Source organism: Hippoglossus stenolepis, chromosome 3 (assembly GCF_022539355.2).
Source record: "Hippoglossus stenolepis isolate QCI-W04-F060 chromosome 3, HSTE1.2, whole genome shotgun sequence".
NCBI classification, from domain to species: domain Eukaryota; kingdom Metazoa; phylum Chordata; class Actinopteri; order Pleuronectiformes; family Pleuronectidae; genus Hippoglossus; species Hippoglossus stenolepis.
The window spans coordinates 14362060-14386898 of NC_061485.1; the positions used below are offsets into that span (position 1 = coordinate 14362060).

General features: G+C 41.4%; 3 protein-coding genes across 6 annotated transcripts; 1 reads left to right on the forward strand and 2 right to left on the reverse strand.

The window, feature by feature from the left end:
- Positions 1-4: 4 nt before the first annotated feature.
- On the reverse strand, positions 5-9259 carry rassf1 (Ras association domain family member 1). Of its 3 annotated transcripts, XM_035148821.2 has the most exons (9): positions 9141-9259; positions 6983-7137; positions 5671-5742; positions 5266-5582; positions 3452-3576; positions 1859-1963; positions 1474-1765; positions 1270-1385; positions 5-1181 (listed from the first exon to the last, which is right to left on the reverse strand). In XM_035148821.2, exons 4-9 carry the CDS (start codon positions 5537-5539, stop codon positions 1032-1034), a joined length of 1062 nt encoding a protein of 353 aa, XP_035004712.2. In that variant the 5' UTR covers positions 5540-5582; positions 5671-5742; positions 6983-7137; positions 9141-9259; the 3' UTR covers positions 5-1031. The 3 variants fall into 3 exon arrangements, with proteins under 3 accessions (XP_035004712.2, XP_035004706.2, XP_035004721.1); XM_035148815.2 differs by having other exon boundaries at positions 5266-5742; positions 9141-9258; XM_035148830.2 differs by lacking the exons at positions 3452-3576; positions 5266-5582; positions 5671-5742; positions 6983-7137; positions 9141-9259 and adding an exon at positions 2143-3429.
- On the forward strand, positions 8851-11680 carry LOC118102561 (transmembrane reductase CYB561D2). The gene is made up of 3 exons (XM_035148840.1): positions 8851-9282; positions 9427-9464; positions 10148-11680. The coding sequence occupies exons 1-3, from the start codon at positions 9147-9149 to the stop codon at positions 10649-10651; spliced, it is 678 nt and encodes a 225-aa protein (XP_035004731.1). The 5' UTR covers positions 8851-9146; the 3' UTR covers positions 10652-11680.
- On the reverse strand, positions 11677-24452 carry rad54l2 (RAD54 like 2). Of its 2 annotated transcripts, none has more exons than XM_035148755.2 (22): positions 24255-24452; positions 22403-22601; positions 21928-22225; positions 21689-21825; positions 21437-21577; positions 21117-21349; positions 20825-21007; positions 20559-20692; positions 20270-20466; positions 19768-20110; positions 19513-19690; positions 19210-19428; positions 18980-19098; positions 18494-18612; positions 17291-17390; positions 16993-17198; positions 16630-16805; positions 16336-16532; positions 15792-15976; positions 15529-15618; positions 15351-15443; positions 11677-15215 (listed from the first exon to the last, which is right to left on the reverse strand). In XM_035148755.2, the coding sequence occupies exons 2-22, from the start codon at positions 22548-22550 to the stop codon at positions 14203-14205; spliced, it is 4509 nt and encodes a 1502-aa protein (XP_035004646.1). In that variant the 5' UTR covers positions 22551-22601; positions 24255-24452; the 3' UTR covers positions 11677-14202. The 2 variants fall into 2 exon arrangements, with proteins under 2 accessions (XP_035004646.1, XP_035004652.1); XM_035148761.2 differs by lacking the exon at positions 24255-24452 and adding an exon at positions 23988-24238.
- Between the last annotated feature and the right edge of the window lie 387 nt (positions 24453-24839).

The following is a 24839-nucleotide window of genomic DNA, read 5'->3' on the forward strand; positions in this document are numbered from 1 at the left end:
AAACTCACAGTACTCTTGTTTTTATTTTTCCTCTTTGTAACTTTGTAACAGCTGTTTTGAATTGTGCTATATAAATAGAGTTATTATTCATATTATTAAAATCATGTGGCCAGCAAATACTGTTATCTACCTGGGGCTGTTATTCATAGTTTGGGTTTAGCATTAGTTGCAAATAATGAAACTCCTAATTCCGCAACATGCAATGACTTTCGAGACAATAAGGTGCTTCCGCATACATAGAAACAGCTGGCACGAAGCTAAATCCATATCCAGCTTCAGCTTAGCTTTACCACCTTTAGGATGAGTCTGAACACACACTGTAAAACCAGACCTTAACATCTAACACCAGAGGCTGATCACACTTAATCTGGGGCCATCTGAAAGTAAATTACTGCAGCCAGGTTCCAAATACCTTGTGGAAAAGCCGGCTCTGAAGAGTGCACACTGTTATTACATTTTTAGAAAATAGGAAAAGATCCCTTGAATGTTTCAAAGTCTTACACTAACTGACAGCAGATATCAGGGATCATCAGCAGATGTTAGTGACCACCAGCAAACGTTAGGGACTTATTATGAGTTGTGTACCTCTGTAGACACCCTCTTCTAAGGCAGATACTGATCAGACCTGGGTGTGTGTCCCTAACATCCTGGGGCCCAAAATATAAATGACCATGTACAATTTAAAATCACTGCAACAACAACATTAGTTGACCTATCATTTACTATCATCAGTTTATTTGATAATTAGAATTGAAACTTTTAACTTATCCAGATCCATTTCACAGGTTTATTAAAGTGCCAAAATTTAAAAAATAGTCTCAAAAACAGTTAACAACAGTGGTTAAACTCGCACAATCAGTGGCAGTGTCTTTAGGTGGTTCTCACTAAATGTAACAGCAGCATCCCTTCTTCTTAAACAACCCTTTTTCTACACAATGTCATTGTCGGAGGTCTTCCCCTCACTTTTCCATTGCTTGAAATATTCGTATTGATCCCCGATACTGATCCATGATGGTAGCAGAAGGCTCTTTTCAAGCGGGAGTAGTAATCCTCGCCATCGCCTGCTTCGTCCTTTCTCTCGCGAGAGCGTAACGCTTCACAATCTGCCGGACATGCTCTTCTTCTTCTCGTTTCAGGATCCGCAGAAAGTTGCACAACTCAGGAAAGCTGAACGCATCCCACTGTGGAGGAGGGCAAGTTCACAGTAAAATCACACGGTAACTGTCAGGATATTTTGACGTCTCATCATATGACCAAATGGAAACTTACATTGACTTCCCCAGTCTCATTTTCTTTCAAAACCAGACACAGGATTTTCTCACTGGGTCCGGCAACCAAGCGTAGGTAGAGTGGACAAACATCATCAGAAAGTTTACGCGTGTACACTAAGTAGAATGGGGAAAAAATTAAGAAAATGTAATACTTGATAACACAGTTCTGTTTTACTTAAACACACAATATTAAGAACACTACCTTGACTTTGTCTCTCAGTGCGTTCGAACAGGGCAAACTTGGCCGGGTTGTCCACCACAGTGAACTTGTTGAGCAGCGCCTCGATCACTTCCCGTACCCGTGTTTGGGAGCTTATGTGCAGGTGTTTCGCAGTATCTTTGGGGAGGTAGAAGGATGTCCGCCTTTTCATCCGCCTGTCCTGCTGATCTCCATCTTCTGTCGAGCACATCGGGCTCTGAGGAGGAGGGAGGGAGATCGGCCGAAGCAACTGAAAGTGGACCTTGATGAAACCAGTGTAGAACCCGTCTTTATTCTGCGAGGTGGACAGATGGACAGGATTAGATGGGGAGTGAAATTGTTTCAGTATATACTGTAAGTTCAGAAAACAGGTTAATGTGTCACTCACCACCATCATGGAGAGGTTACTGTTGATCTGAGCGTTATACTCCTTAACCTTCTGCTGAATCTCCCCGACACTTAAACCCTGTTTACCCAAATCGATCTTTTCATCCTGAATTGTAAAGAGCAGAAAACACATGGCGTCAGCAGAAAGCTTGACTTCACACATGAGCTTTAAGGATGAAGAGAAAGTGATGAAGCAGAAGTAACAGTAAAATAAATAAGCTTTTACTCTATCATCTCAAATGAAGCAATGCATGAATGAATATCACTAAAAACAGAAAGTGAAACCTGCTTTGTGCCTCAGGAATAATCAGCTTTTCCACCGCATCCCCATTGACCCTCTGACCTTTTGAAAGAAAGATGTATATGCAGTAAAATATAGCTCCGGCTCCGAGCCACTGTCCTCTGCAGTATTTCCTCGGGTCATTTTCTCCAAGGTTCAATTTTCTCCAAGGTTCAGATGAGCGGGACTTTGGATGATTTAGTATTTCTGTCATCCACACTATCTTAAATTATCTCCAGATCTGTGCATCCAAAATGTCTCTGCTGTCCTTTGTCTGTCTGGAGAAAACTGGTCCCACTAACAGCTCCACAACCCCAGCTTTCACATCAGCTCCTCCCTGACAATAAAACTTCACAAAGATATCTAAAAGGGGCCGGACCACTCCCACTAAGATCTGCTAAAATGACCCCGAGGTAAAAATATTTTCCTCATGTTATTGTTCATGTGTGTGAAAAGAGTGTAAAAATGCTTTATAATACATTAAGGATAGGAAAGGTTTGCCCAATGCTCATTATTGTCCATATCAGCTGTAGCTTCCCTGAGGGCTGAGCAGGAATGTAAGTATTTAGACCTTCAAACTAAAGACACATTTACTAATAGACTTACGAAAAGAGGCTTCTGGACATTTTATCCAGTTTTTGTGCTTTTTAAAATAATATCAGTAAAACAAAAACAAAAAAGTGTGATCTTTTGTCTGACTGGCTTTTCAATTTTTACACTGAGATTCTCCCTGATTTTTGATGTGTTTAAAATCAGTGAAATACTGCAGCAAAGTAGTTAGTTTATGAAAATGACAGCTGTGAGGTTGATCCGTGCATGATAAGACAAAAATATTAAATATTGATGACAAAATAATCACAACTCGAGCCAAAGCACACTCAGTTTGGGTTGATACATAGTAAAAAAACGACTTTAAATCTGGTAAGTGGTGGTTTGTTGATCACAGTAGTGCTAATATTTTGCGGTTCTGTAATAAGGACATCTGTCTTATTTGTAAGTTGTTATGTTGTCCCCTCTCCTCAGCTCTCTCCTCAATTACTTTCTGTATAGAAGCCTCAACAAAGAAGAGGTAATAAATCCAGTATCTTTGAGGACATGTGGCACAATAAAACAAAGCAGACAGCAGTGGGCAATCTGGTTGACTCCATCTGCTTTGACCTGCCCACCCACACAACATGTTTTAAATTCTAAAACAATCATTTCGGCTTGGTTTCTTATTTCAATCATTTTCTATCTTTGAAAATTGATTAAATCAATCCCTATAGGACCACAATGCTTTCTGTACAAGTGTGTAACTGCAGCTTCATTCCTCACCACATTAGTGTCTGTCTCGATGGCATCGACAGACAAATCTCCCTGGTCTGTTAACAAACTTCCATCTATGCTGCAGTCCAGCTGGATGAATGGTCGACAGCGGTAGTGACAAGTGTAACTGCATTCTGAGAGAGAGAGAGAGAGAGAGAGAGAGAGAGAGAGAGAGAGAGAGAGAGAGAGAGAGAGAAGAGAGAGAGAGAGAGAGAGAGAGCATTAAAGGGGGCACGGTCTCAGCTATGCTTTGGCGACTCGTCAACTCGTGTTTGTGCTGAAAAGAATCACCCAAAATCACACTAACCTAGATATATAATCTATGTTACATAAGCAATATACCAATGGTTTTGTATATACAAAATAAAAAATAGCTAATGTTAGATATTTAGAGCCTATTTTCATTGCAGTTTGTCTGACTTTTAGTAGGATTATGCAAAACATACAGAATTGTTTTTTTTAGGTGGATAGGGTTTAGGCCAAGGAAGAACCCATCAACTTTTGGTGTTGATTCGATCAGGGAGGCTAAGCCAGGATTTTAGTTTTTGCTTTCTTTAACTTTATAATATAATAATGCAGAGATCTTGTGATCCTGTGTGCAGTTTGGTGCAGCTTGATTTTGGTGCAGCTTGATTTAGTAAATGTTGACAGTTGGGCCTCGGTGGAGGTATGTGCTCTATTCTAGTTTTTTCTAATTGCTACATCGCTTCTTATCTTTTGTTGAACTGGGCTCTCAACATGTCTCAGAAACGCCTGAAGTCAAACGATACGGAGAAACAAAGACATTCCCAGGTAGTGTCCGAACCAACATCCAGTTAAAACATGATGTGTACCAGACCATTCCTACCAGATCGGGACAAACCCTGATAAAGATTCTCATGACTTGGAAAACACAACATGAGCATCCTGCATCTGGTGATACTGGAAGCTGGAAAGGGAGGATTTTATGAATAGATGAACATGGAGTGACACAGTTGATTCACTCTTTAATGTTAAGATTTTTAGCCATTTTTTACAGTAAGGTTAAATTACAGAGAAGTTTATCATTAAGTTTAATACTGATTTTCTTTAGAAAGGAAGCAATGGTTCACAATGTCTATTATTAATCCTATTGGCAGGAACAGCCTGACATGCAGATTTAGTGGCTGGTTGCCTGTTTTTGTAGGTCAATGCCTACAGTCAAAAACATGTTTTGCTTGTAAACACCAACCATTAAGCTGGTTTTATACCATATTTTTCTTCTTGACATGGAAAAAAGGGGCAAACGCCTTCAATGTGTTAGTCTTTCTCTGGCTTTTTTCAGACCAATTGTGGCTCAAAACACCAACTCCATTTAAGACAAGTCTTTAAAAAATGTTTATCCAATATGCAGCATACATTTATTAAAAAGAACACAAATAAAAAATCGGTCAATATAATTACAGCCACAAATGTTACTCTCTGGGTAAATGTTGTAAATGTTGGGGACTATTCCGCTGTAGATTTTGTGTGCAAGTTATAATTTGCTGCAGCAGGACAGTGTTTGTTGGTCTGACTAAATAATAAGTTATATATCTACCAGTGAAGGTCATTGCAGGCCACAGTGATGGTGTCACTGGTGTGTTTTTAATAGTTTTGGATGGTGATGGAGCTGTACGGCACAGATTAATGATCTACATCAGACTTGGACTATAAAGAAAATACTTTACAGTCTATTGTTTTGGTCTTTTCATGGTATTTGTTGACAATAGGATTAATATATAATATCACCTAAACTATAAAATCTCAAGGATCTCTTATCCTTTCAACACATTAAATTAGATTCATGTACAGAAGTTACTCACTGGTGCAGCATAAACCCTGCTTGTAGAGCCCCCAGATGAATTCTCCACACAGGTCACACCAGGTGAGGTGAGCGTGACTGTAGATCTGGAAGTCATGACCCATCTCTCCTGTCCGACGCCCGGGTGCCTCGATGCTGACGCTGTCTCCAACCAGTCGGACAACGCTGAAGGAGCAGGGCTGACCCGATGGGGTGGCGCGGGCCGCAGGAGCAGCCAGCTCGATAGGATCATTCAGACTGAGGTCCTGCAGCTCGATCAGCTCACATTTAGACATCCTGTCCTCGATACAGACACTGACATGTCAGTGGCATACGGCTCTGAGAGGAGACAGCATCAATATGAGCACTTGTACATCTGTATTGAAGACGTGGTGGATGCTGTGAGTGGTGAAGTGTACACAAGCACCACGTCAGTTTGTTCCATCCACTTCCAGCTTAGTTTGTTGTGTAGAACAATCAGCTGTCAAATCCTTAGGATCTGCAAGACAGATGACACTTTTAATACATGCATGGCTTAGTGTAACATACAAAAACCATGCAATACACATGAATGATGCTGCATTATGCTATAGGATTTAACATTGGGAAAAAAAGATTAACCTCTGTTATCTGATGCCATGATTCATATGATTATGTTCAAATATGGGACAGGATGTCGAGTATAATCCTGTGCAACCCTGGGACAACACATCCTGTTTTTCTGCACCTGACAGTGAAACAAAACCTAACTGATCAATATCATTTCTTTCATTAAATTCAGCACAGGACAAACCTAAAATGTAACATTTCAAATATCAACATACTATACCGTTTATTCTTTTTATTTATAGTTATTTATTCAAAAGAAATCAACTCTTTTTTAAAAATATATTGGCCAATATTTCCGTATCAGATTTTTTGACTCCTAAATATGGGTACCGGCATCGGCCTGCAAAAATCTGTACTGATTGGGCTCCATTATAGCCAATTTCATAGCTATGCAATCGTTTTTCAGATAAAGGTTATAAATATAAACATGTGACTATCTTATCCACTTAAAATAATTTTAAACTAATTAACCCAGAGGCCATTTAATGCTCTTTAAATGTTCACCAATTTATATAAGTAGCCATGACAATGACAGGTGTCATTGATTCAACTGAATAATCCTTTTTGCTGATACCTCCACTTGAGAAAGTTAGTGTGTCCTAGATTTTGTAATAAAGTATTTAGCTATTACAGAGTGAAGTAAAATCTTGTTCCCACCGCTGGTGACAGAATAATCACAGACAGGGAATCACACGCTATCACCTCCTGCAGATAAAAACAGAGCTGGCCTGTTTAACAAGTTCGCAGACAGGTGCATGTTTAAGTTAGTGTGACTCGTTTCACTGTGGAGCTGCATATTGTGACTAGAATGTGAACAACCCGGGATGTTTCTGCCAAGTGGGTCACCACCACCTCCACCACCAGCAGCAGCAGTACACGGTGCACTATTCCCACAGGCCAACAAGAATACACTGTGACCGGGATCATTCTGCTGCTTCTGTTAATGACATGTGAAACTATGCTCGTATGGTAAAAAAACAAACTTGGTATTTCATCTGCCATTTGTTGCAAGAAGCATTTGCAGTCTGTCCCGGGACAGCCCGGTTTCACGCTGAGGTCTGAAACGGAGCAACAGTCTCATCTGACAGCGACACACATGACACAATGAAGCGTTAAATAAACGATCTTACCTCTTTCACTTCTCCATCATGAGCTCAGAGGAAATCTGTGGTAGTCGCAGAATTAGAGCAGAACCTCTCTCCAGCCTCACGCACTTGTGTTTGCGCATGAGTGCGGATTACCGTCTAATCCCGTGTGCGCATTAACCCGTCCCGACAGGAGGACACTATGAGGAGCCACAAGGGACAAACCTCACTACATGCACACGGACATGTTACCACATACATACTCACATGCATGTGCATACACACAGTGGTGGGATGTAACAAAGTACATTTAGTTAGTTGTTGTAGTTAAGCACATTTTTTATGTATCTGTACTTTACTTAAGTACATTTATCACTTTATCTGTACTTTCTACTCCACATACAGTGTGTTACATGTTCACATTGATTTTTTAGTTTAGTTTTAAAAGTAATCAATAATTTGAGGAGGGTTGTTTCAATGATCCAATCAGAGCAGATAGGTAACAATAGACCCCGCCTCCTGCAGCAGCATCACTAGTGAATAAGAAATAATCTGAAATGGATCCAGAGGAGACCAAACCTCGGCTATGATGACCTAGCAGACTGTTGCATTAGTGTTCTTAGTGTTCAATAGTGTCTTGGCTAGTTTAAATATATTGTTCGAACTTCATTTAAAAGAAAGTACATACTTACTTTTATTATTTAGTACTTCCCTACTTCCTTCACCACTGCACACTGGTTTCTGAATTCTTGAACTGATCTTTGCCAGGGAGGTTATGTGGTCGCCCTGTGTGTTTGTTGGTTTGTTTGAAAACACAATTACGCAAAAACTATTCAACCAAATTCGACCAAACCTGGTGATGAGAAGGGGCCTGGACCTGGGAAGAACCCATTGCATTTTGATACAAATACACATTACTTCAGGACCCCCCGCTTTATTTAACAATGCATTGTAGGACATTTGTCAACACTTTTTAAAAATTGTCTGGGAATAATGCACATATGTATTTTCCTACTTTAGGACTATATTATATGTCCCCGTGAACACAGGAAATGAATGAAGAATCTAACAATGGCAGTGGATGCAATGATGGGAGGAAAAGATAGAGAGAGAGAGAGAGACGTCCTGAATGAGCATGTTTGTTTTCTGTGTAGCCAATGTGTGGTGACCATGCAGAGTCACAAGATTGTTAGAGAGTAATTGGAGCACAATAACCAGTTGACAGCTGACAGTGAGTATTCAGTTATGAAATGAGTGGTGTTAGCCTAAGAATCACACACACACACAAACACAGCACAAAAACACACACACACATGCATACATACACACACACACACACACACACACACACACACACACACACACACACACACACACACACACACACACTCACACACGCACACACTCACATACATACATACATTCATACTAACCTACTCACATACATACATACATACATAAATATCCTCAGTTTGCCTGCATGGGAATATGATTGTGAACTATAATTATTATTATTCATAATAAAACATTCAACAATTGAAACAAGTTGTTTTTCTTCTTTGAGAGTTACGTGTATTTACACTAACTGTGCAGCTCCAGCTCCAGTTATGACTGAACCATATTGACCATTTCTCCAGAAACTTTCCACGTCAGCCTGGACAAGGTTCGTCAAATTCCACGATAATAATAAAACAAACTAGAAGACTTCCGGAAATCGCAGTTTCACAATAAAGGCGTGAGAAGGATGTGTGCTGCATGTACAAACTCTACATAGAGCATTCATTTGAATTTAAATGGACCATTCAGTGTAAGAAATGTACATATTTTCCTCACAGTAACCTATATATGGTATAGTTGTATTCTGGAGAGGTGGTAGATTGATACAACGCTTTACACTGAAAAATCAAAGCGGAAGTGTGGCTTCTTTTTCTATTCAAAACAGCACATGAGGGACTGAACTTTTGAGAAGATATAATCCTGATTCTTTAAGACACGCTTATGTGACAGCAGGTTGGTTATGAAAGATCATTTTCTAATTTAAGCTTCGGCGTGTGAATGAAGCCGGACTCGGGCCGGAGGAGTTCACACTTTACATCCAGCATCAGTTCCGCGTTTGACTGTAGCAGAGTTCACGTTGGGTAACAGCACAGTGACCGCGGGTTAGCAGCGTCCATATTTATATCTTTATAAAACACGTATTTACCTAAACATGGCTGTAAACAACATAGAGACCGAGTCTGAGCTCCGGATCTACGGGTTTACCAGGAGAGCTTCAGCTGTGTTGACCCACGTCATCTGCATCGTTTTCAGCCTCTTCATCGCTCTGATGTCCCGACCTGGCTCCAGTAAGTGATGCTAATCACACACACACACACACACACACACACACACACACACACACACACACACACACACACGTTCATCTTGTTTCGTCCCTGTGTTCATTTGACTGCATTTGACTTAATTTGACTTCCTTCATGTTATTCCAGGTTTGTTTTCCTGGCATCCTTTCCTCATGACACTGGCTGTAAGTTGGAGCTTTCTAAAATGAATGTACTCAGCTGTAATCACGTGAAAAAAATCAATGCATATAAAGACTTTGTGGATGGATTGGTTCAGGGCTGCAACATAACTGTCCAAAACTTATTGTCACATATGACACTGAAGGTACACACTCATATCATTTTAGGCGCTGGAAACAGATATTTTTTGTTATTTTTGCTTGAAAATTAGTTTTAAAAAAGTCTCGTGAAAATAAGATTTATTTTGTCCCAATATGGGGAAACATGCTGTGTTACAGCACTATAGGGGGTAGTAATAATAGACACATAACTAAAAGTAAGACATAAGTAAAGATACTATATAAACATGAGGAAACAGCTGTAAACAGGATCACATATATGAAATTGAACGAGCAAATAATTATTGCACTATAGAATTGGTAAATAATTTTTGCAAAATCAGTTAAAAACATGATTAAAATATATTAGTTGCATTAAAATGTAAAAAAAAAATGTAGATTTGTATTTTGAAACAGAAAGATGTCCACAATTTTATGCGATCAACTGATTTATTAATCAAACACATGTTGCAGCTCTAAATTGGTTGATCAATAGAAAACTTCTTGGCAGTTATTTCACATGAAGTAATTTTTAAGTGATGATCAAATGTAATCATCAGTTGACATATTTTCTTTTTTCCCCCCTTCAGTTCTCCTTCTTCATGACAGAAGCCATACTCATCTTCTCCCCCCACGGCTCCCCCATCAAAGGTTTCCCACACAAGATCAAAGGTCGTGTTCACTGGATCCTGCAGTGCCTGTGCGTGTCCTGTGCGGTCCTGGGTGTGGCAGCCATCTTTTACAACAAACACCTGAACAGTAAACCCCACTTCACCTCATGGCACGGTCTGCTGGGCCTGCTCACGGTGTGCGTGGTCGGGCTGCAGTCTTTGGTGGCTTTGCCTCTCATCTACCATTCCCTGGCCAAAGGCTGGTCCCTGGCCAAACTCAAGCGCTATCACGCGGCGTCCGGGCTCATCACGTACCTGCTCGGCAGCATGAGTCTGCTGCTCGGCCTCTGCTCGGCCTGGTTCACCGCCTCTGTCAACGAATACACCTGGTACCTGTCAGCACTGTGCCCGGCCGTCAGCGCTCTCATGATAATGAACCAAGTCACCAGTGCGTACATGGCCAAGAAACGTCTGCAGTCCTGACAGAGGAGACGTTATCGGACTTTAACAACACTGTCGCTTAAAACCTGTGCAATGTTTACCAGAGACTTCCTTTCTTTCAGTCTCGTACTACTACTATGATTTCTGCAGCTACAGACTCGTTATTCTCACAAGAAATATGTGTGGATAATGAAATCATTTTCTTTTATTCATTTCATTGCCTGTGGCTGAAATAGAGGACACTGAGTCTACGCGTCTCTGTATTTTGGGTTTTTAGGAACGGCTCAATGACCTGAGGAGTTTTCATTTGACAGTTACGCACCCATGTTGAGCTTCTTTGGTTTGTTTGTAGCTTCTGATGTTTTAAGCCATACTAGCTTTAACTATAACCATGGACTGTATATAAAGATGGAGGAAGCTTCTCCACTTCCTCCCACTATCCAGACAAGAAGCCAATACATCCTGGATATGAAGGCTGAACCACAAAATTTAGTTTGTCCCATGTCACATTTACTAACATGGAGGCAGAATTTATGAACTATACTGCAGCCAGTAACTAGGTGGCTATCTTTATAAACAGTGTATGATTATGACCAAATACCTGCAAAATGATGTCCCGTAACATTACCTGCTAAACACCAGTATTCTAGCAATAGCATTTTGCAAAGCATTGTTTCCTCTACATTCTCAGAGCTGCTAGCGTTGCTGTAGACTCAATATCGTTTTTAAACTTAAAAGCTTCAAATGTGACAGGTTTGAGCAAAAGAAGTCAGTTAGTGAAATAAAAAATGGTTTCAATGTTCTCTTCAGACTGAACAGTGTGAGGTTGGTTTTGACACAAGATTATAAGACATCACCAAAACTTTTTGTAGGTCGTCAGAAAACCCAGTGTTTTTTGAGTCATGACCTCATTAAATACTGCCTTGAATGTCCTTGAATATTTGTTGATCTCAGGTTGAAATTTTGTATCTTGTGTTGCGTATTATCCGTCCTCCTGGTTACTGACTTGGCCATGTCTGATGATGTCATACCAAAGGTATATCCACATTAAAAGCACATGTCAATGATTCACACTGCAGTATGTGTTTTATTGTTAAAATAACATTGATAACACAGTCTTTTTCTGCTTTCGATCTAGGCTGCATGTACGAAATTCTTACTGGATCAACCGTCAATGGGTCAAAGTGAACAAATGTTTAAAAAAGTAATAGCAAAACAAAAACAAACCCAGTATATTTTACATAAATAAATAAACTTCAGACTTACACCGAAATACAGGAGACAACTGTCAGGTGAACGAACACCGATAATTAAAGTTATAAAAAACAGTTTTTAAAAAATGAAATGTTCCCTTGAAACATGAAAAATGCACACAATTGACAAGAATGGGGTAAGAAGGGGATTTCTTTTACGTACTGATAATTTCTATGATCCATATGTGTAGTGTTTCCAACAGATAGAGAAGACTGAAAATAAAGGTCAGTATAATGTACCAGAAATGATCCTTTTTTCAAAGTGCCAGCTCCACCTTCACATTTGAAACAAAGCAAATCACAAGTTTCTAAGACATGTTGAAGAAAAGTGGAGACGTCTGATGATAAGAAATGAAGCATCCATGACGGAAGGGAAGGAGCCGGTACGAAGTAAAACTAAAGGTGAACAGTACTCAGACTGTGGAGGCAGAGGGGCCCCACGAGAAAACGTCTCTACAAACATGAGCCTTCGTAGGGAATAATCTGTTGTCTCAGGTTATCCAGTGTTTTCTAAAGGCTTCCACACTGCATCTAACCTATTTAATTAACGGAGGAGAGGGACCTTCCTACATCTAAATACCTCAAGGTGTCATCACAACACAGAAACAAGGCTACAGAGAACAGCAAAGACTTAGACTCCCTAAAGCACCGCAGATCAACACTGACCGAAACTACTGACGCTACGTACACTGCACTGCATTTAGGCGAAACGCTACCAAATCAATGGCAATGTCAGTTTGGTAAGGCCGCCACACCACCCAACACCGTTCTTACAACGTCACTGGTGGTTGTGATGAAATCTTATTTATGATGGATTCGATGGTTGGTGGATACATTGATTTAAGGTTTTATACACTCAGGCTGTACAAATGCAACAGTTTCTACAGTTTAGGTAACGTGTTCTCAAGAGTTTGTTAAAGTGATCTGTGGTAAAAGTCATTGTGAAAAATACACGTAGCATGTAGGTTGACTCAGCGATAATCATCTTATACCGAGGACACACTGGGTTGGTTTGTGCTCCTTTTGGCTTCCACACTTGGTGCTTTTAGTCATAATGCTGAATCTGCCACAGAATTGTGTTTTGAGTTTGTCACCGACTTGTCTAAATGCTCAGTAGATCTTCCTCTGTGATGCTAAAGACCCCTTTGTGTTATTTAAGGCTAAAAATGAAAGAACACAGTCTGAATCCATGTCCCAGCCCCTGTGTTATCAAAGGCTGATATGAAGGTACATTCATTTTGGTAAAAATAAAAAAGAAGAAAATTACAAAGTTGAACATAAATTTGTTTGCCCAGCACTTGTGTGAAGGCGTGTTTATCATCATGATAGTCGTAATAATAAGCCTTCTCCCTATGACCAAAATCTACACACTGCACAGTATCGACTTGCAATATAAACAATGATAATGACTGATATTTACAAAGTATCCACATGTTCAGTTATTGTTTCACACATAACATCATTTCGACAGGGGATGCCACAATGTCTATCAAATTGCTAAAGACTAAAATATGCTCTGAAAGCCTATAGTTTCTGTGTCAAAGGTAAATTCTGAAGGATTTTCTCTTGATATATTAACTGGATTTTCACAGATAATAACACCATGGTCTTTAGCCTCTGTGACCCATTTATTTTACAGCTTTCCCACTTTTCTTTTACTTAAAAAACTGAAATAAGTAAATCAGTGTTCAGCAGGTGAGTTTGGCTGACAAATCTGAAAGTACTTGTTTCCCAGCAAAATATATGATGAGAAAATCCAACAGTGTTAAATAACGTTATTCCATCTGAATTCAGAAGAAATAAAACTAACGGCACAGCGAGGCCTTGCTTACAAATGTAGAAGGAGGGGCTGTGCTTAGAAAGACACCCAAAGCTTCAGCTGGTCCCCAATTGACAGAACGTCTGTTCCCACTGCTCTGATGCTCCAGGTGAAGTCTGGGATATTCAGCATTAGGATTTGTTACTGTGACTTTGTAAAGTCACGAAGGTTCACGTTGATTCTCTCTCAGGTAAAAGTCCATGTGTGTGTGAGAGAAGTTCAATGAGACCATAGAAATGGGAATTTTATTTCCTTGACAATAAGGTGATTTATGCGTTGTCAAATTTCACTACTGATAATTATTTTCATTCACTTTTACTTTTTTTTTTTTCTCACTTTCATTTTGATTTGCTCAAACATTCAAAATATAACAATACCTCTGGCCATCATTAACCAGTTCATGAGTTAGGGTAGATACTGTGAAATAATTAATTTAGTTATGTAAACATGTAATTATTCCCATCCCGTATGTACTTAACAAGATTGTGTGTGAAACTGCCTCTCCGTGACTTCACAGGTCGCTACTGTCCCATCACCTCTATAACATCGTCATCCGAACTACTGCCGCCATTCTCTGTGATCTGGTGTCTGTCCGGTTGGGTCAGAGCTGCCCCCAACAGGCTGGAGGTGGGATTGTAATGAGAGAGGAAGCTGGACGTAGAAGAACTGGAGTTAGGCACAGGGTACCCCCCTGACCCAGAAAGAAGAGAGTTGGGGAACATCCTCTGCTCGGACAGCAGCGACTGACTGTAGTCGAGGGGGAAGCCTGATGAAAGCAGGCCAGCCATGCTGGGGTTCATCAAGTATGGGGGCAGAGAACCTGATGCCATGGAGGAAGAAGTTGCTGCTGAGGGTGTCGATGACATGGGGATGGTGGTGGAAGCAGAGGAGTAAACAGTGGACAGGGAGGAAGAGGAGGGGGTGGGCAGGTGTCCATTCCCTGGGGCAGACTGTCTCAAGAGGTCTGAGCCTGCAGAGGGGAACATAGTCTGTAGGTCGGCCAGTGTTTGTCCTGGTGTCTGAAGGAATGATGATCCACCGCTGCCACCCATTAGAAGTGGGTGACTCATGTGCCCTAGGTTACCCAGAAGGGAGGAAGAGTTCAAACCCATGGGAGGAAAACTGAGCCCACTGGAGCCCATGGACAGTCCAGGGAAACGAGCTGCAGAAGAGGTGCGTTTGCCTCCTAATTGTGTGCTTCCCGGGCTTTCAGTACTTTTGCGTTTGGTGCCACGCAACTCTAATGCCGAGCTCATGAGGTTGTCACTGCGCTGCCTGCCGAGATCACCAGTCGGACTGTTTTGAGAATCGTCACCATCCCCTGCTGGTACGGCCGACACATCTGGGGGCGACGGCAATTCGTTCCCCATGCCGGTGGCTTCGTCGCCTGTAGATGAAGTGTAGCGGCTGAGTTCTCTGAGAATCTCAGCGCTCAGAGGGGAGGAACACTGTTCCCCATTGGGGGAGCGCTGCTGCTGATCAAAAGGGGATGAACAGCCGTTACTCACTGAATGGATCAGGGAACCTTGGGTATCTGTGGAGGGGACAGAAAAATACAGTCATGAAAGGTTCAGAGATACAAAAACTCCACCTACAAAGTTACAGGAGCTGTTTCGATGGCTGTAAGGCAAAACTATGGAGGAGGAAGCTTTAATATATGAATTTGTACCTCTTGAAGCAGCAGAGCCTCCAACCGCTGGTCTACTGATCTTTCCTGAACGAATAGCAAAAATCCTTCCATCATTTGTCCTGATGTAGGTGCCTGTGTTGGAGGAAACATGAAGTGTGAGAAGCATTTACTAAAATGATTCATAAGCAGAGACAAATTGTTGTGTTGCTGCAAATACCTTTAGATCCTCTGATGACATGGATGCTCTCTCCTGCACTAATGCGAGCTTGAACATCCGTTGTGCTGTTGGCTCCTGGGATTACTATATCTGTAGATCCAAACAAAAGGGCTGATGTTAATGTCTGGTCATTACATTTCACAAGACAAAATTCACTTTGCTTCTGTTGAAAGATGAAATGGTTCAGGCGAATTAAACTATAACATAATGGGTTTTATTTGGTATTTTCAGTGATACAAGATTTAAAAAATACTGCACATTACCGGTTGTGGTTACAATCCTCTGCACGTAGACTCCAGCTTTCTGCAGGAAGTTGACAGGCAGGCTGCCGGCTGAGCTAGAGCCGGCCATGCCCATGCCGACCTGGCGAGGCATCATGGGTATTGGGGTTGACTGGATGGGCCTGACACTTGCTACAGGCTTGTCATCTGGCCTTGCCATGGGACGCCTGGAAATATGAGCCCTGAACTCATGAGATGAACTCTCACACACACATATACTCAAGCAGCAGCAACAAATATGTACAGCTAGAACCTCAATCAAACAATCAAATGAATTGTATATTTAGTTTTCAGTGTTTGCCAGTAAGCAAGGCAGAGTAATTTCTAGATTTTTAAGGGGATTGTGACTTTTGATAATGCAAGGCTGAGTCCAGGGTGATTTAGATGTTTAATTAATGTTTTAATCAGGCAAACTCTAAAAGCAAGATTGTAGTTGAGGATATGAGTTGGTAAAGAACAGAGCTAAACTGTTAGTTAACGACTAAATGAAAGGAGGGCAAGATAAAATATTGAGTCTGAAACTCACCAGCCCCGTTGGTTAAATGCTGGTATGTTCGCGAGCACCTGATCACTGGTTGGATAATAGGTTGCATACGAAGGGCGAGAGTACGGCACAGAAGCTCGTTTCTCATCCTCGTAGCTCTTCTTGGCCGCTCTTTTCTCCGCTTTGGTCAGTTTCGACTCCTTCCGGTCCGTCAGCAGAGACTCGTGATGGAAAGGTTGCTATATGTGGAAAAAGTGAAAATTATTCCAAGCAAGATGCAGTTTGATCCCTGCTGAGCCATTAACGTCCTTTCTTTCAGAGTCCTGGTAACTGTACCTTGGTGATGAAGTGTGGGTACCGCTGACAGGCTTGGTATATCACTTCCTCAAAGTCGTCCGAGGATCCCAGAGGGTTTTTATCGGCACCATGCTCTTCCTCTACAAAGTGCAGCAATGACTCCACTTCCTTACGAGTAAAGTTCAGCACTGGGTTCAGGTCATCAACTACACGGTCTATATTTACACACACAGACAAGATACATTCATATAAGTATTAGTAATCAGCGACATAAGATCAGGTTACACATGTGTTAAAAGAGACTGGGTGAGGGTTTACAGTTTACAGGGATCTAGAGTGACTCAGGCCTTACTGGACTTTACAGAGTTTTAAGATAAAAAATTAAGTATTTTACTTTCTTACCAGACATGCCCTGTTTGGAGACCTGTCTGTCATAGATTTTCTTCTCCAGGGTGTAATCACAAACAAGGCGGTAAATGTGGCATGGTTTCCTTTGACCATACCGGTACACTCTACACACTGCCTGGGCGTCATGACAAGGGTTCCAGGAGGCATCGAACACAACAACGCGGTTGGCCCCGATTAGATTTACTCCCAAGCAGCCAGCTCTGGAAGGAACACAGAAAACCAAAGACAAACTTCCCACCAGTGTGTGGAGGATGTGTGAGAAACGATAAAAGAATAGAGTAGAGACACAGACCTGGTGGAGAGGAGGAAGAGCCATGCTGCGATGTTCTCTGGGTCATTGAACTGATTGATCAGTCGTTCTCTTTCTGTGGCAGACGTACTGCCATCCAGTCCTGCAGACACAGACATGCATCAGCTCTTCACAACACAACATTTGAATACACTTTACATTAGAGCAAAATGAAATAGAGTGAATCAGGGTGATATTTTTCACTGAATAGCAAAGATAAGAGATTGTGCACTGGACTTCATTTTCAGAGTGCGTCTCTCAAACGCTCGTTGTTGCTAGGTAACAGAAACCGTCCTCTAGCGCTTGTACATCCCTTCAATGTTAGATTGTGAATAAACTAGTCAGTGACAGCTGGGATCAATTTCTCCTCCGCCATTGTTGACAGTGTCTCACTCCCTTCTTGCTTTTGACTGGTCAGTGATAGAAAAGTGACATTGACAAGTTTGCCAGTGTTCCTAACGTTTCAACTGAAAATGTCATGAGGAGAAAATACATCTTTTTGGGCCGAGGACGTTTGACCTTTGAGCACCAAAATCTAATCAGTTCATCCTTGAGTCCAAGTGAATGTTTGAATCAAATTAGAGGAAATTCCCTCAAGGCATTCTTGAGATATCGCGTTCACGGGATTGGGACGGATGGACAGGCAACCTGAAAACATAATGCCTCGGGCCACTGGAAGTCACTGGTGCGGAGGCATAAAAATGTTGGATAGGTTTAGCTTGTGTTTTCTTTTTAATGTTGTTGCAACCATTTTCAATGCAGAGCATATCAGCTCACTTTTGCTGAATATGCAAAATGCTTTTTTTAATTTGCACAGAAAATGTTTTAAGATGTTTTCAAGAGGAATAAAATAACTTTTATAGGAATCCCAATTTTAAATGTTTGATTTTTAAGTCTATTAGATTACCAGATAACATTAAATTATTGGTAATTTTTAGTCCAATGTATTATGTAAGGGATTAAAAAGTCTTTTAATTTAAATTTAGTAGCTGACTACATTGCAAACAATCTGAACGAACCCAGTTCATATAAAACGATTTAAATGGAGTATATATAATATGCAGAGTAAATCATATTTGTCGAATTGCAATTACATTGCTCCTGATTATGCTCGTTTCCAGAGCACAGAGCCAACGTGCTGACAACCAGAGCTGTGAGGTTTCAGAGTTGAAACCCACAGAGGCGAGAACAGATTGGATGACTCACTGTAGTAATTGAGGTTGCGAATCCAGTTTTGGTTTTGGGTGGCTGAGGAGGTGACGTCTGTTGGCACCGGTCTCTTTGATAAGAAGTCCTCAATGACAGACAGCGTGGACAAGCTTTGACTAGTGGCAACACAACAGACACAGATAAGAACGGGTAAGAAAAGTAAGTAAGTATGTTTTAGTATTAAAGAAATAATTGTGAAATCCAATAAACCGATGTGTTTAATAGTCACAGACTGCAAACAACCATCAATATTGTTTTACTAAACGCCATAATTGTGGTAAAGTGTAATATTCCTGTTTATAAAAAGGAAAATAAGCTATAGGAGGATTACAATTTTTTTTTTTTCAAACAGTCTATTAAAAGCTCTGAAAACTCCAAAAGTCTGATTCATCCGCCAAACGGCCTGGTCATTCTACCTGCTCTCTAAGCTGCTTAATTGTTGGATTTGTGTATAATGAGATGTACGCTGGAAAGAGATCTTACCTAAACACCAACATCTTATCTCCTTTTCTCACACTCTCATCAATCAAATGAAAGAGCAGAGCCATCTTGGCAGAGTTTTGGAGAACTCCTGTTTGGTAGTTTGCCATTATGTTCTTAGCCTGAAACAAATAAATGGAAAAACAGCAGTTAAATAAAGTTAGTTGTAAAAAATCGTATGCATTAAAAGTGGATATTTAGTTTACTGGAGTTATAATGGTGTCCTGACATACCCATTCATATGTAATGACTTGATTGGCCTTTTCTTGTGAATGGTTGAGTGGTGGCAGGGTGATGTTAACTTTGCTGTTGCTTGAGTCGGCTACTTTGGCTTTGAGGCCAGCACCGGGTGCAGGGCAGCGCGAAGTGATGTCATCCAGGTCTAGGTCCTGCTCATTGGCCTGAGTCTCCTTCTGCAGGGATTCGTATAGGACGTCAGGGTGATTCCAGATCTGGAGGAATGAAGAAAGGTGTGGAATTAGCAACCCAAAAATGACAACAAGATTTTAAGATAAAAAACAAAAAAGCAGTCTCACCTTGCAGCACACACAGAAGGCTTTGAGTGGGTTAAGACCGAGCCAGCCATTGTTTCCTGCTTCTCTGAAGCGTTTCATAAACTCAGTGTACAGTGCCCTCTGAACGGGAGAAAGTCGTACTAAGATGACATGCTCCTGTTTGGAGGGAAGCTGGTCCTGCAGCACATCATGACCCCGTCTGTAAACCAGAAAATCACCAAAAATTAAGTACTGTCCATGGGAGTCTTATGTTCTAACTTCCAACAGAGAACTCACCTCTGCACAAAACCCTCCAGCAAGCTGTGCAGCACATGGCTGCGGTAGCGCATGAGGCGGACATCTTGAGGTGTGCTGTCCACGCACTGCCCGTTCAGAATAGGCCGCTCAAACATATTGCTGAACTCCTGCCTTGTTCCTAAAAAGTCAGGTCTGACGAAGTCCACCATGCACCAGTACTCAATGAGGTTGTTCTGCAATGGGTATCCTGTCAGAACTACTCGACGCCGGGAGCGGATGTTCTTCAGCGCCTGTGATGTGCTGGCATGGTAGTTCTTAATGCGGTGACCCTCATCACAGATCACCACATCTGGACCAGGCCGCGCAATGGACTGTTCAATTCCTGAAAAGACAAAGAAATGAGTGAAGACTGTGTGAAGTGAGACTGTAAATATATATATATATCACAGAATAAATTTAAGTTTGCTTGTATCTCATATCCTTATATAAATGTTTATGGTGCATAGACAACTTCACTGCTTCTCTTAAACTTTTAAATGACCTTTCATGAGTTCCTGCTGTCTGTCCTCTTCATCCAGGTCAATGATGATTGGTCCTACGGGCTTCTTTGATTTCCTCTTCTTGCCCATAACAAAACTCTTCTTCATGGACAGCAGACGGTACATCTCATAACCCATGAGCAACACGCCTCCATCTCTAGACCAGTCCTCCACAACCTTGGCCCTAGCCGGTGTTGTTCTGCAGGTCACACGGTCAGAATGATTAGAAGCTCAGTTTAACAACAAAGACCAAACTTTGCACACAAACACACAACGTTGCATGTTACATACTTGTGCTCATCGTTGAGAATGTGAACTTTGAATATGCGGCCAGCGAGAAGCGTAGGGTCAGTGTCAGGGGAGAGGGCTTCTTGAGGTGGAAGCCAAAGGTTAAACTCTGTCAGCCAGTTCTGAAGTGTGTTCACCTTGTGCGGAGGAAACAAACATTTTGGTTGTTAGTTTAAACTAAATAAAGTTTATACTTGAGGGTAAATGAATGAATACTCTATTGACTACATTGCTTTCTTTTTAACACAGTTCACACTTCATGTACTCACTGGGACAATGGTCAGCACAGTGTGAGCCTCAGTGTTCCTCAGTAGGATGTCAATGAAGGAAATGACCTGCAGTGTCTTGCCCAACCCCATGCTGTGAGCAAGGATGCAGCCAAATCCACTGCTGGTCTTATAACGCTCCAAAGACTCAATGAGGTTATCATAGAGAAACCGGATCCCCCCGACCTACGAGATGAAAAGGAGAGTATTTGTAAGAAAACAAGCTTGACTCTGGGTGTCTGTAACAGAGTTTATATTTCGAGAGTACAAGAGAGAATGAGAATGCTGTGTTTACCTGGTGGGGTTTGACAGCCTTGGCCAGCTGTGGAGCAAGATAAATGTCTTTCTCCTCTGCAGGGTGATTGATGTTAACCAGCACTTGACCCTGGGCGTCAGGCAGGTTCAGAGCATCGTTGATATGCGCCCCACTACTCTCTTCTGAGCCGGTGGTGCCATCAGCGTCCTCATCAGCCGACTCGCTGCTTATCTGCAGGGCATCCTCATCCCCAGAGCTGAGCTCAATTATATCTGGGTGATGATTGGTGAAATAAACACTATGTGAGAACTTGCTTGATTCTCAAAATGTTGAATGATTTGGAAATTCCCCTCTCTTACCATCTCTGATGGCAAGTGCAGGCAAGTCGGGCTCCATTGTTTCATCTTCATCACCGCTGCTGTCCAGACAGATCACGTCCTGCTTGATCAGGTGAGCCGGGACCAGGTGGGATACTTCTCCTAAAATCGAAGCAGTGTCCACTGTTGGAAAGATGGGAGGGGAGTGGGGACATTTAATACAGAAATGATTGTCTAACAGAAATATGACTGGATGCAAAAACATCCAGGGTTCACTGAGCAAAAGACAGTCACCTAGTTGAGAGTCTGGGACAACTGGGGCTGGTGTGGGAAAGTCCTTCCTCTGCTGCTCCAGACGTTTCAGCCTCTCCATCTCTTCCTGTTGAGCAGCCTTGGTCCCAGCCTCCAGCTGATCCTCTTTTAGCAGCTTTCTGTAAGCACAGGAGAAAAAAGGTCATGTTACAGTATAGTGTAATATTTGATAGGCATAGAAGTTTCTTATTAATTTGACCTAATGGGAAAGATCAATGTACCTGATATTTTTCCTCATGTGTACAGGTTTTAATGGCTTGGAGGTTTTCGAGCCTTTTGAAGACTTGGAGGATTTGGTTAATTTAGAGGCTTTTTGTTTCTTGGTTTTGCTGGAAGGTGATTTGCTCTTTGCGCTTTTGGGGCTGTTTGGAGGCTGAGAGCCGGAGGGAGGTCTTGACGGAGATCTGGAGGGCGCCCCGGAGGACGGGTGCGATGCAGGCCGAGATGGAGGCTCAGAGGAAGGCTCTCCGGAGGTAGCTGAGGCGGAGTCCCTGCCATCCTGGGCACTGGTGGGCCGATCTTAAGAAAGAAGAGACAGCATTTCACTTGAAGTCTTAAAAGACAACTTATCAAGCACCAACTGCTAATACATACTCTACAAACATATTATCAATTAGACAACACTTCTTCCCTCTGTTTTCAGCTTTTCATTAGAGTGATAAAAGGCACAAAAAAAGAATTTCATTTATCACTCACCAACACTGTCATCTTCATCGTCTCCATCATTGTCATCCTCATCATCATCCACGTCTTCCTCTTCTTCCTCCTCATCATCATCCAAATACTCCTCTTCACTGTTAAGGCTGGGCTCCAGGTCACTTTCCGAATTTGCCTCTTCAGACATGGCGTCTTGCAGGGCTCTTAAAGTATTACCTACACACCTTCATCAGGAGCCCTAACGTGACAAAACACATCACATCTTTAATTTACAGTGGTATAACTACTTGCTATAACTACAATGATATTTTTTATGATACTGTTTCACTATTAAATTATCATGACTGTTGTCAAAAATGTATTTTCTATCCACTAAATGATTAACAGACTAATTATTTAGCTACTAGTCTATCATGTTAGACCCAGTTCAAGTTATGTTTTAGTTGGCGAGCACAGTCTCACACAGGAAAAAGCACTAATAGCATAACAATGTGATACAATAAGAAACAATCTACCCCCTAATACAAAAAAAACTAAATACATAAACACAAATCTATCAATGATAAGTGAGGGGGAACAAAACTAAAACATCAAGTTCTATGGCTGGATTTTGCACGTACTTTTTAAATTTAAAGGGGAAAACTGATCAATGACCTGGAAAATCTCTTGGGCTGTTACACTCAAAGAATGTCAAATATACAGTTTATTTTGATCCAAATCATTGAAGTAAACCTTTAAAAAACAGGTAGTCAGAGGAGATGTTTGCTCAATGGAGAGCCTGGTTTTCTTTTGGCACTTCATAAAATGTGGACAGCATTTCAATAACCAAGGCAAGAATGGTACTCATTCGAGCATATATCTCCATCAAGGGCCAACAGTTCCCTTAAATTCAATCCACTCTCGCAGTGTTAAAGAAGGTGATAAAAGACATTTCTGGATCCACACCAAAGTCTAATGGGGTACTTGCTCTTCCCTGACCCATATTCTTTCACCAAGTTTCGTAGTAATCTGTCCAGCAGTTTTTGCATTCTGTGTAAAATCTAACAAACAAACAAATGGACAGGGGTGAAAAACAAACCTTCTAGGCAGAAAAAGTTTCTAAATATCATAGTAACAGCATTGAGATCTATTTCTACATTGGTTGAAAGTTTCATCGTAACTTTAATGCGAGTTCGTGTTTCTAACCCCAACCTAAAGCTGGTTTTAAGAGTTTGAGGACATACTGTACGTTGTGTTTTAACTCACTGGATCGTTTGGTGGTTCCATCCACATTAGGTTATTATTATTAGACTCACACTGTTTACATTAGTGTGTATCCCCCACTGATTACCAGACATATATGCGCACGGATGAAGGACGTAAGTATCGACCAGAGGTGGATGCTTTAAAAATTGCAAATAATACGACCCCTGGGAATAATTCCCCCCCCCCAATGGCCGAGGATGGAGGCAGCTAGCAAGCAGCACAAAGCTCCCTCTGCAGCCAGTGGCTTGTGTTGTTGTTATTGTAAGTGAGCACGAACCACAAGCAGCAGTCGTCAGTTACCGGGCTTCCTGACTGGATGCATATGAATACTATTGTTTTCCAAAGCTGAGTCAGCGCACCAAATATGCTAGCTACTTACACAATAAACGCAATTTCAAACGTCCAAAACCACGTACGCGCCTGTGTCCATCAGTGGCAGTAAAACAGGGCGAGCTGGTTGCAACTGAGGCGGTGAGGGGGGGAAAAAGCCGCTTTCCGCCCACGAAGCGGTGGTTCAGTCGACGCTCGCAGCGAGATAACAACCCCAATACTGTGGAAGTGTAGCGAGCACTTTGCTAACGCTAGCCGAAATGAGGGCTAGCTCGGACGCGTTCAACACAAACACCGGTGTGTGGCTGCAGCTCACCGTGTACGATGCGCTGTTTCTCTTCAACGGACCCGGGTTTTTTTTTTACCTCGAACAACGACCAGTCAGTTCATATCCACCGTGTGTTTATGCAAATGATCTGATAAACGTTGCTAATTTCCAATTATTCTTTCTTTTTCTTTTTTTTTTTTTCCAGCGTGACCATAAATAGCGTCCCCGAGGTTTCTTCAAGTAAGGTTCCGGGGATGAAAAAGCCCGTCAACCAAGAAAACTTCAAGAAATAGAATAAAATAAAAAATACTAATAAAAGAATCGCATACAGATGATTACTTACAGAATTAAATTACCGATAATATCTGATGATAATAACACAACTCTAATCCATCACCGTTTTTATAATTGTGTAAAAAATTGTATCGATAGCCAATGTGGTCAGAAATTATTGATTGCAAAATGTACATTCAATATATGGATGTTGTCTCTCAAAAATAGAGCCATACTATGCAAAATATAAACTGTACACTATATGTAATACACTGTACGTGCAAATTTATCTGAATGTCAAATGTGCAGTTAAGTAGCAGTGGAAATAAGGTGTTTTGACTTTATTCTGTGTTGTCTTTG

Excerpts from the sequence above, each read along its gene's own strand:
- rassf1 (XM_035148821.2), bottom strand. The coding sequence starts at position 5,539 with ATGTCTAAATGTGAGCTGATCGAGCTGCAGGACCTCAGTCTGAATGAT. Across the intron at positions 1,964-3,451 it reads TCGAGACAGACACTAATGTG|GATGAAAAGATCGATTTGGG; the intron begins GTGAGGAATGAA and ends TTTACAATTCAG. Across the intron at positions 1,766-1,858 it reads GTAACCTCTCCATGATGGTG|AATAAAGACGGGTTCTACAC; the intron begins GTGAGTGACACA and ends TCCACCTCGCAG.
- LOC118102561 (XM_035148840.1), top strand. The coding sequence starts at position 9,147 with ATGGCTGTAAACAACATAGAGACCGAGTCTGAGCTCCGGATCTACGGG. Across the intron at positions 9,283-9,426 it reads GATGTCCCGACCTGGCTCCA|GTTTGTTTTCCTGGCATCCT; the intron begins GTAAGTGATGCT and ends ATGTTATTCCAG. Across the intron at positions 9,465-10,147 it reads CTTTCCTCATGACACTGGCT|TTCTCCTTCTTCATGACAGA; the intron begins GTAAGTTGGAGC and ends TCCCCCCTTCAG.
- rad54l2 (XM_035148755.2), bottom strand. The coding sequence starts at position 22,550 with ATGTCTGAAGAGGCAAATTCGGAAAGTGACCTGGAGCCCAGCCTTAAC. Across the intron at positions 21,008-21,116 it reads AGGCTGTCAAACCCCACCAG|GTCGGGGGGATCCGGTTTCT; the intron begins GTAAACACAGCA and ends TTCATCTCGTAG. Across the intron at positions 20,467-20,558 it reads ATTCTCAACGATGAGCACAA|AACAACACCGGCTAGGGCCA; the intron begins GTATGTAACATG and ends TGTGACCTGCAG.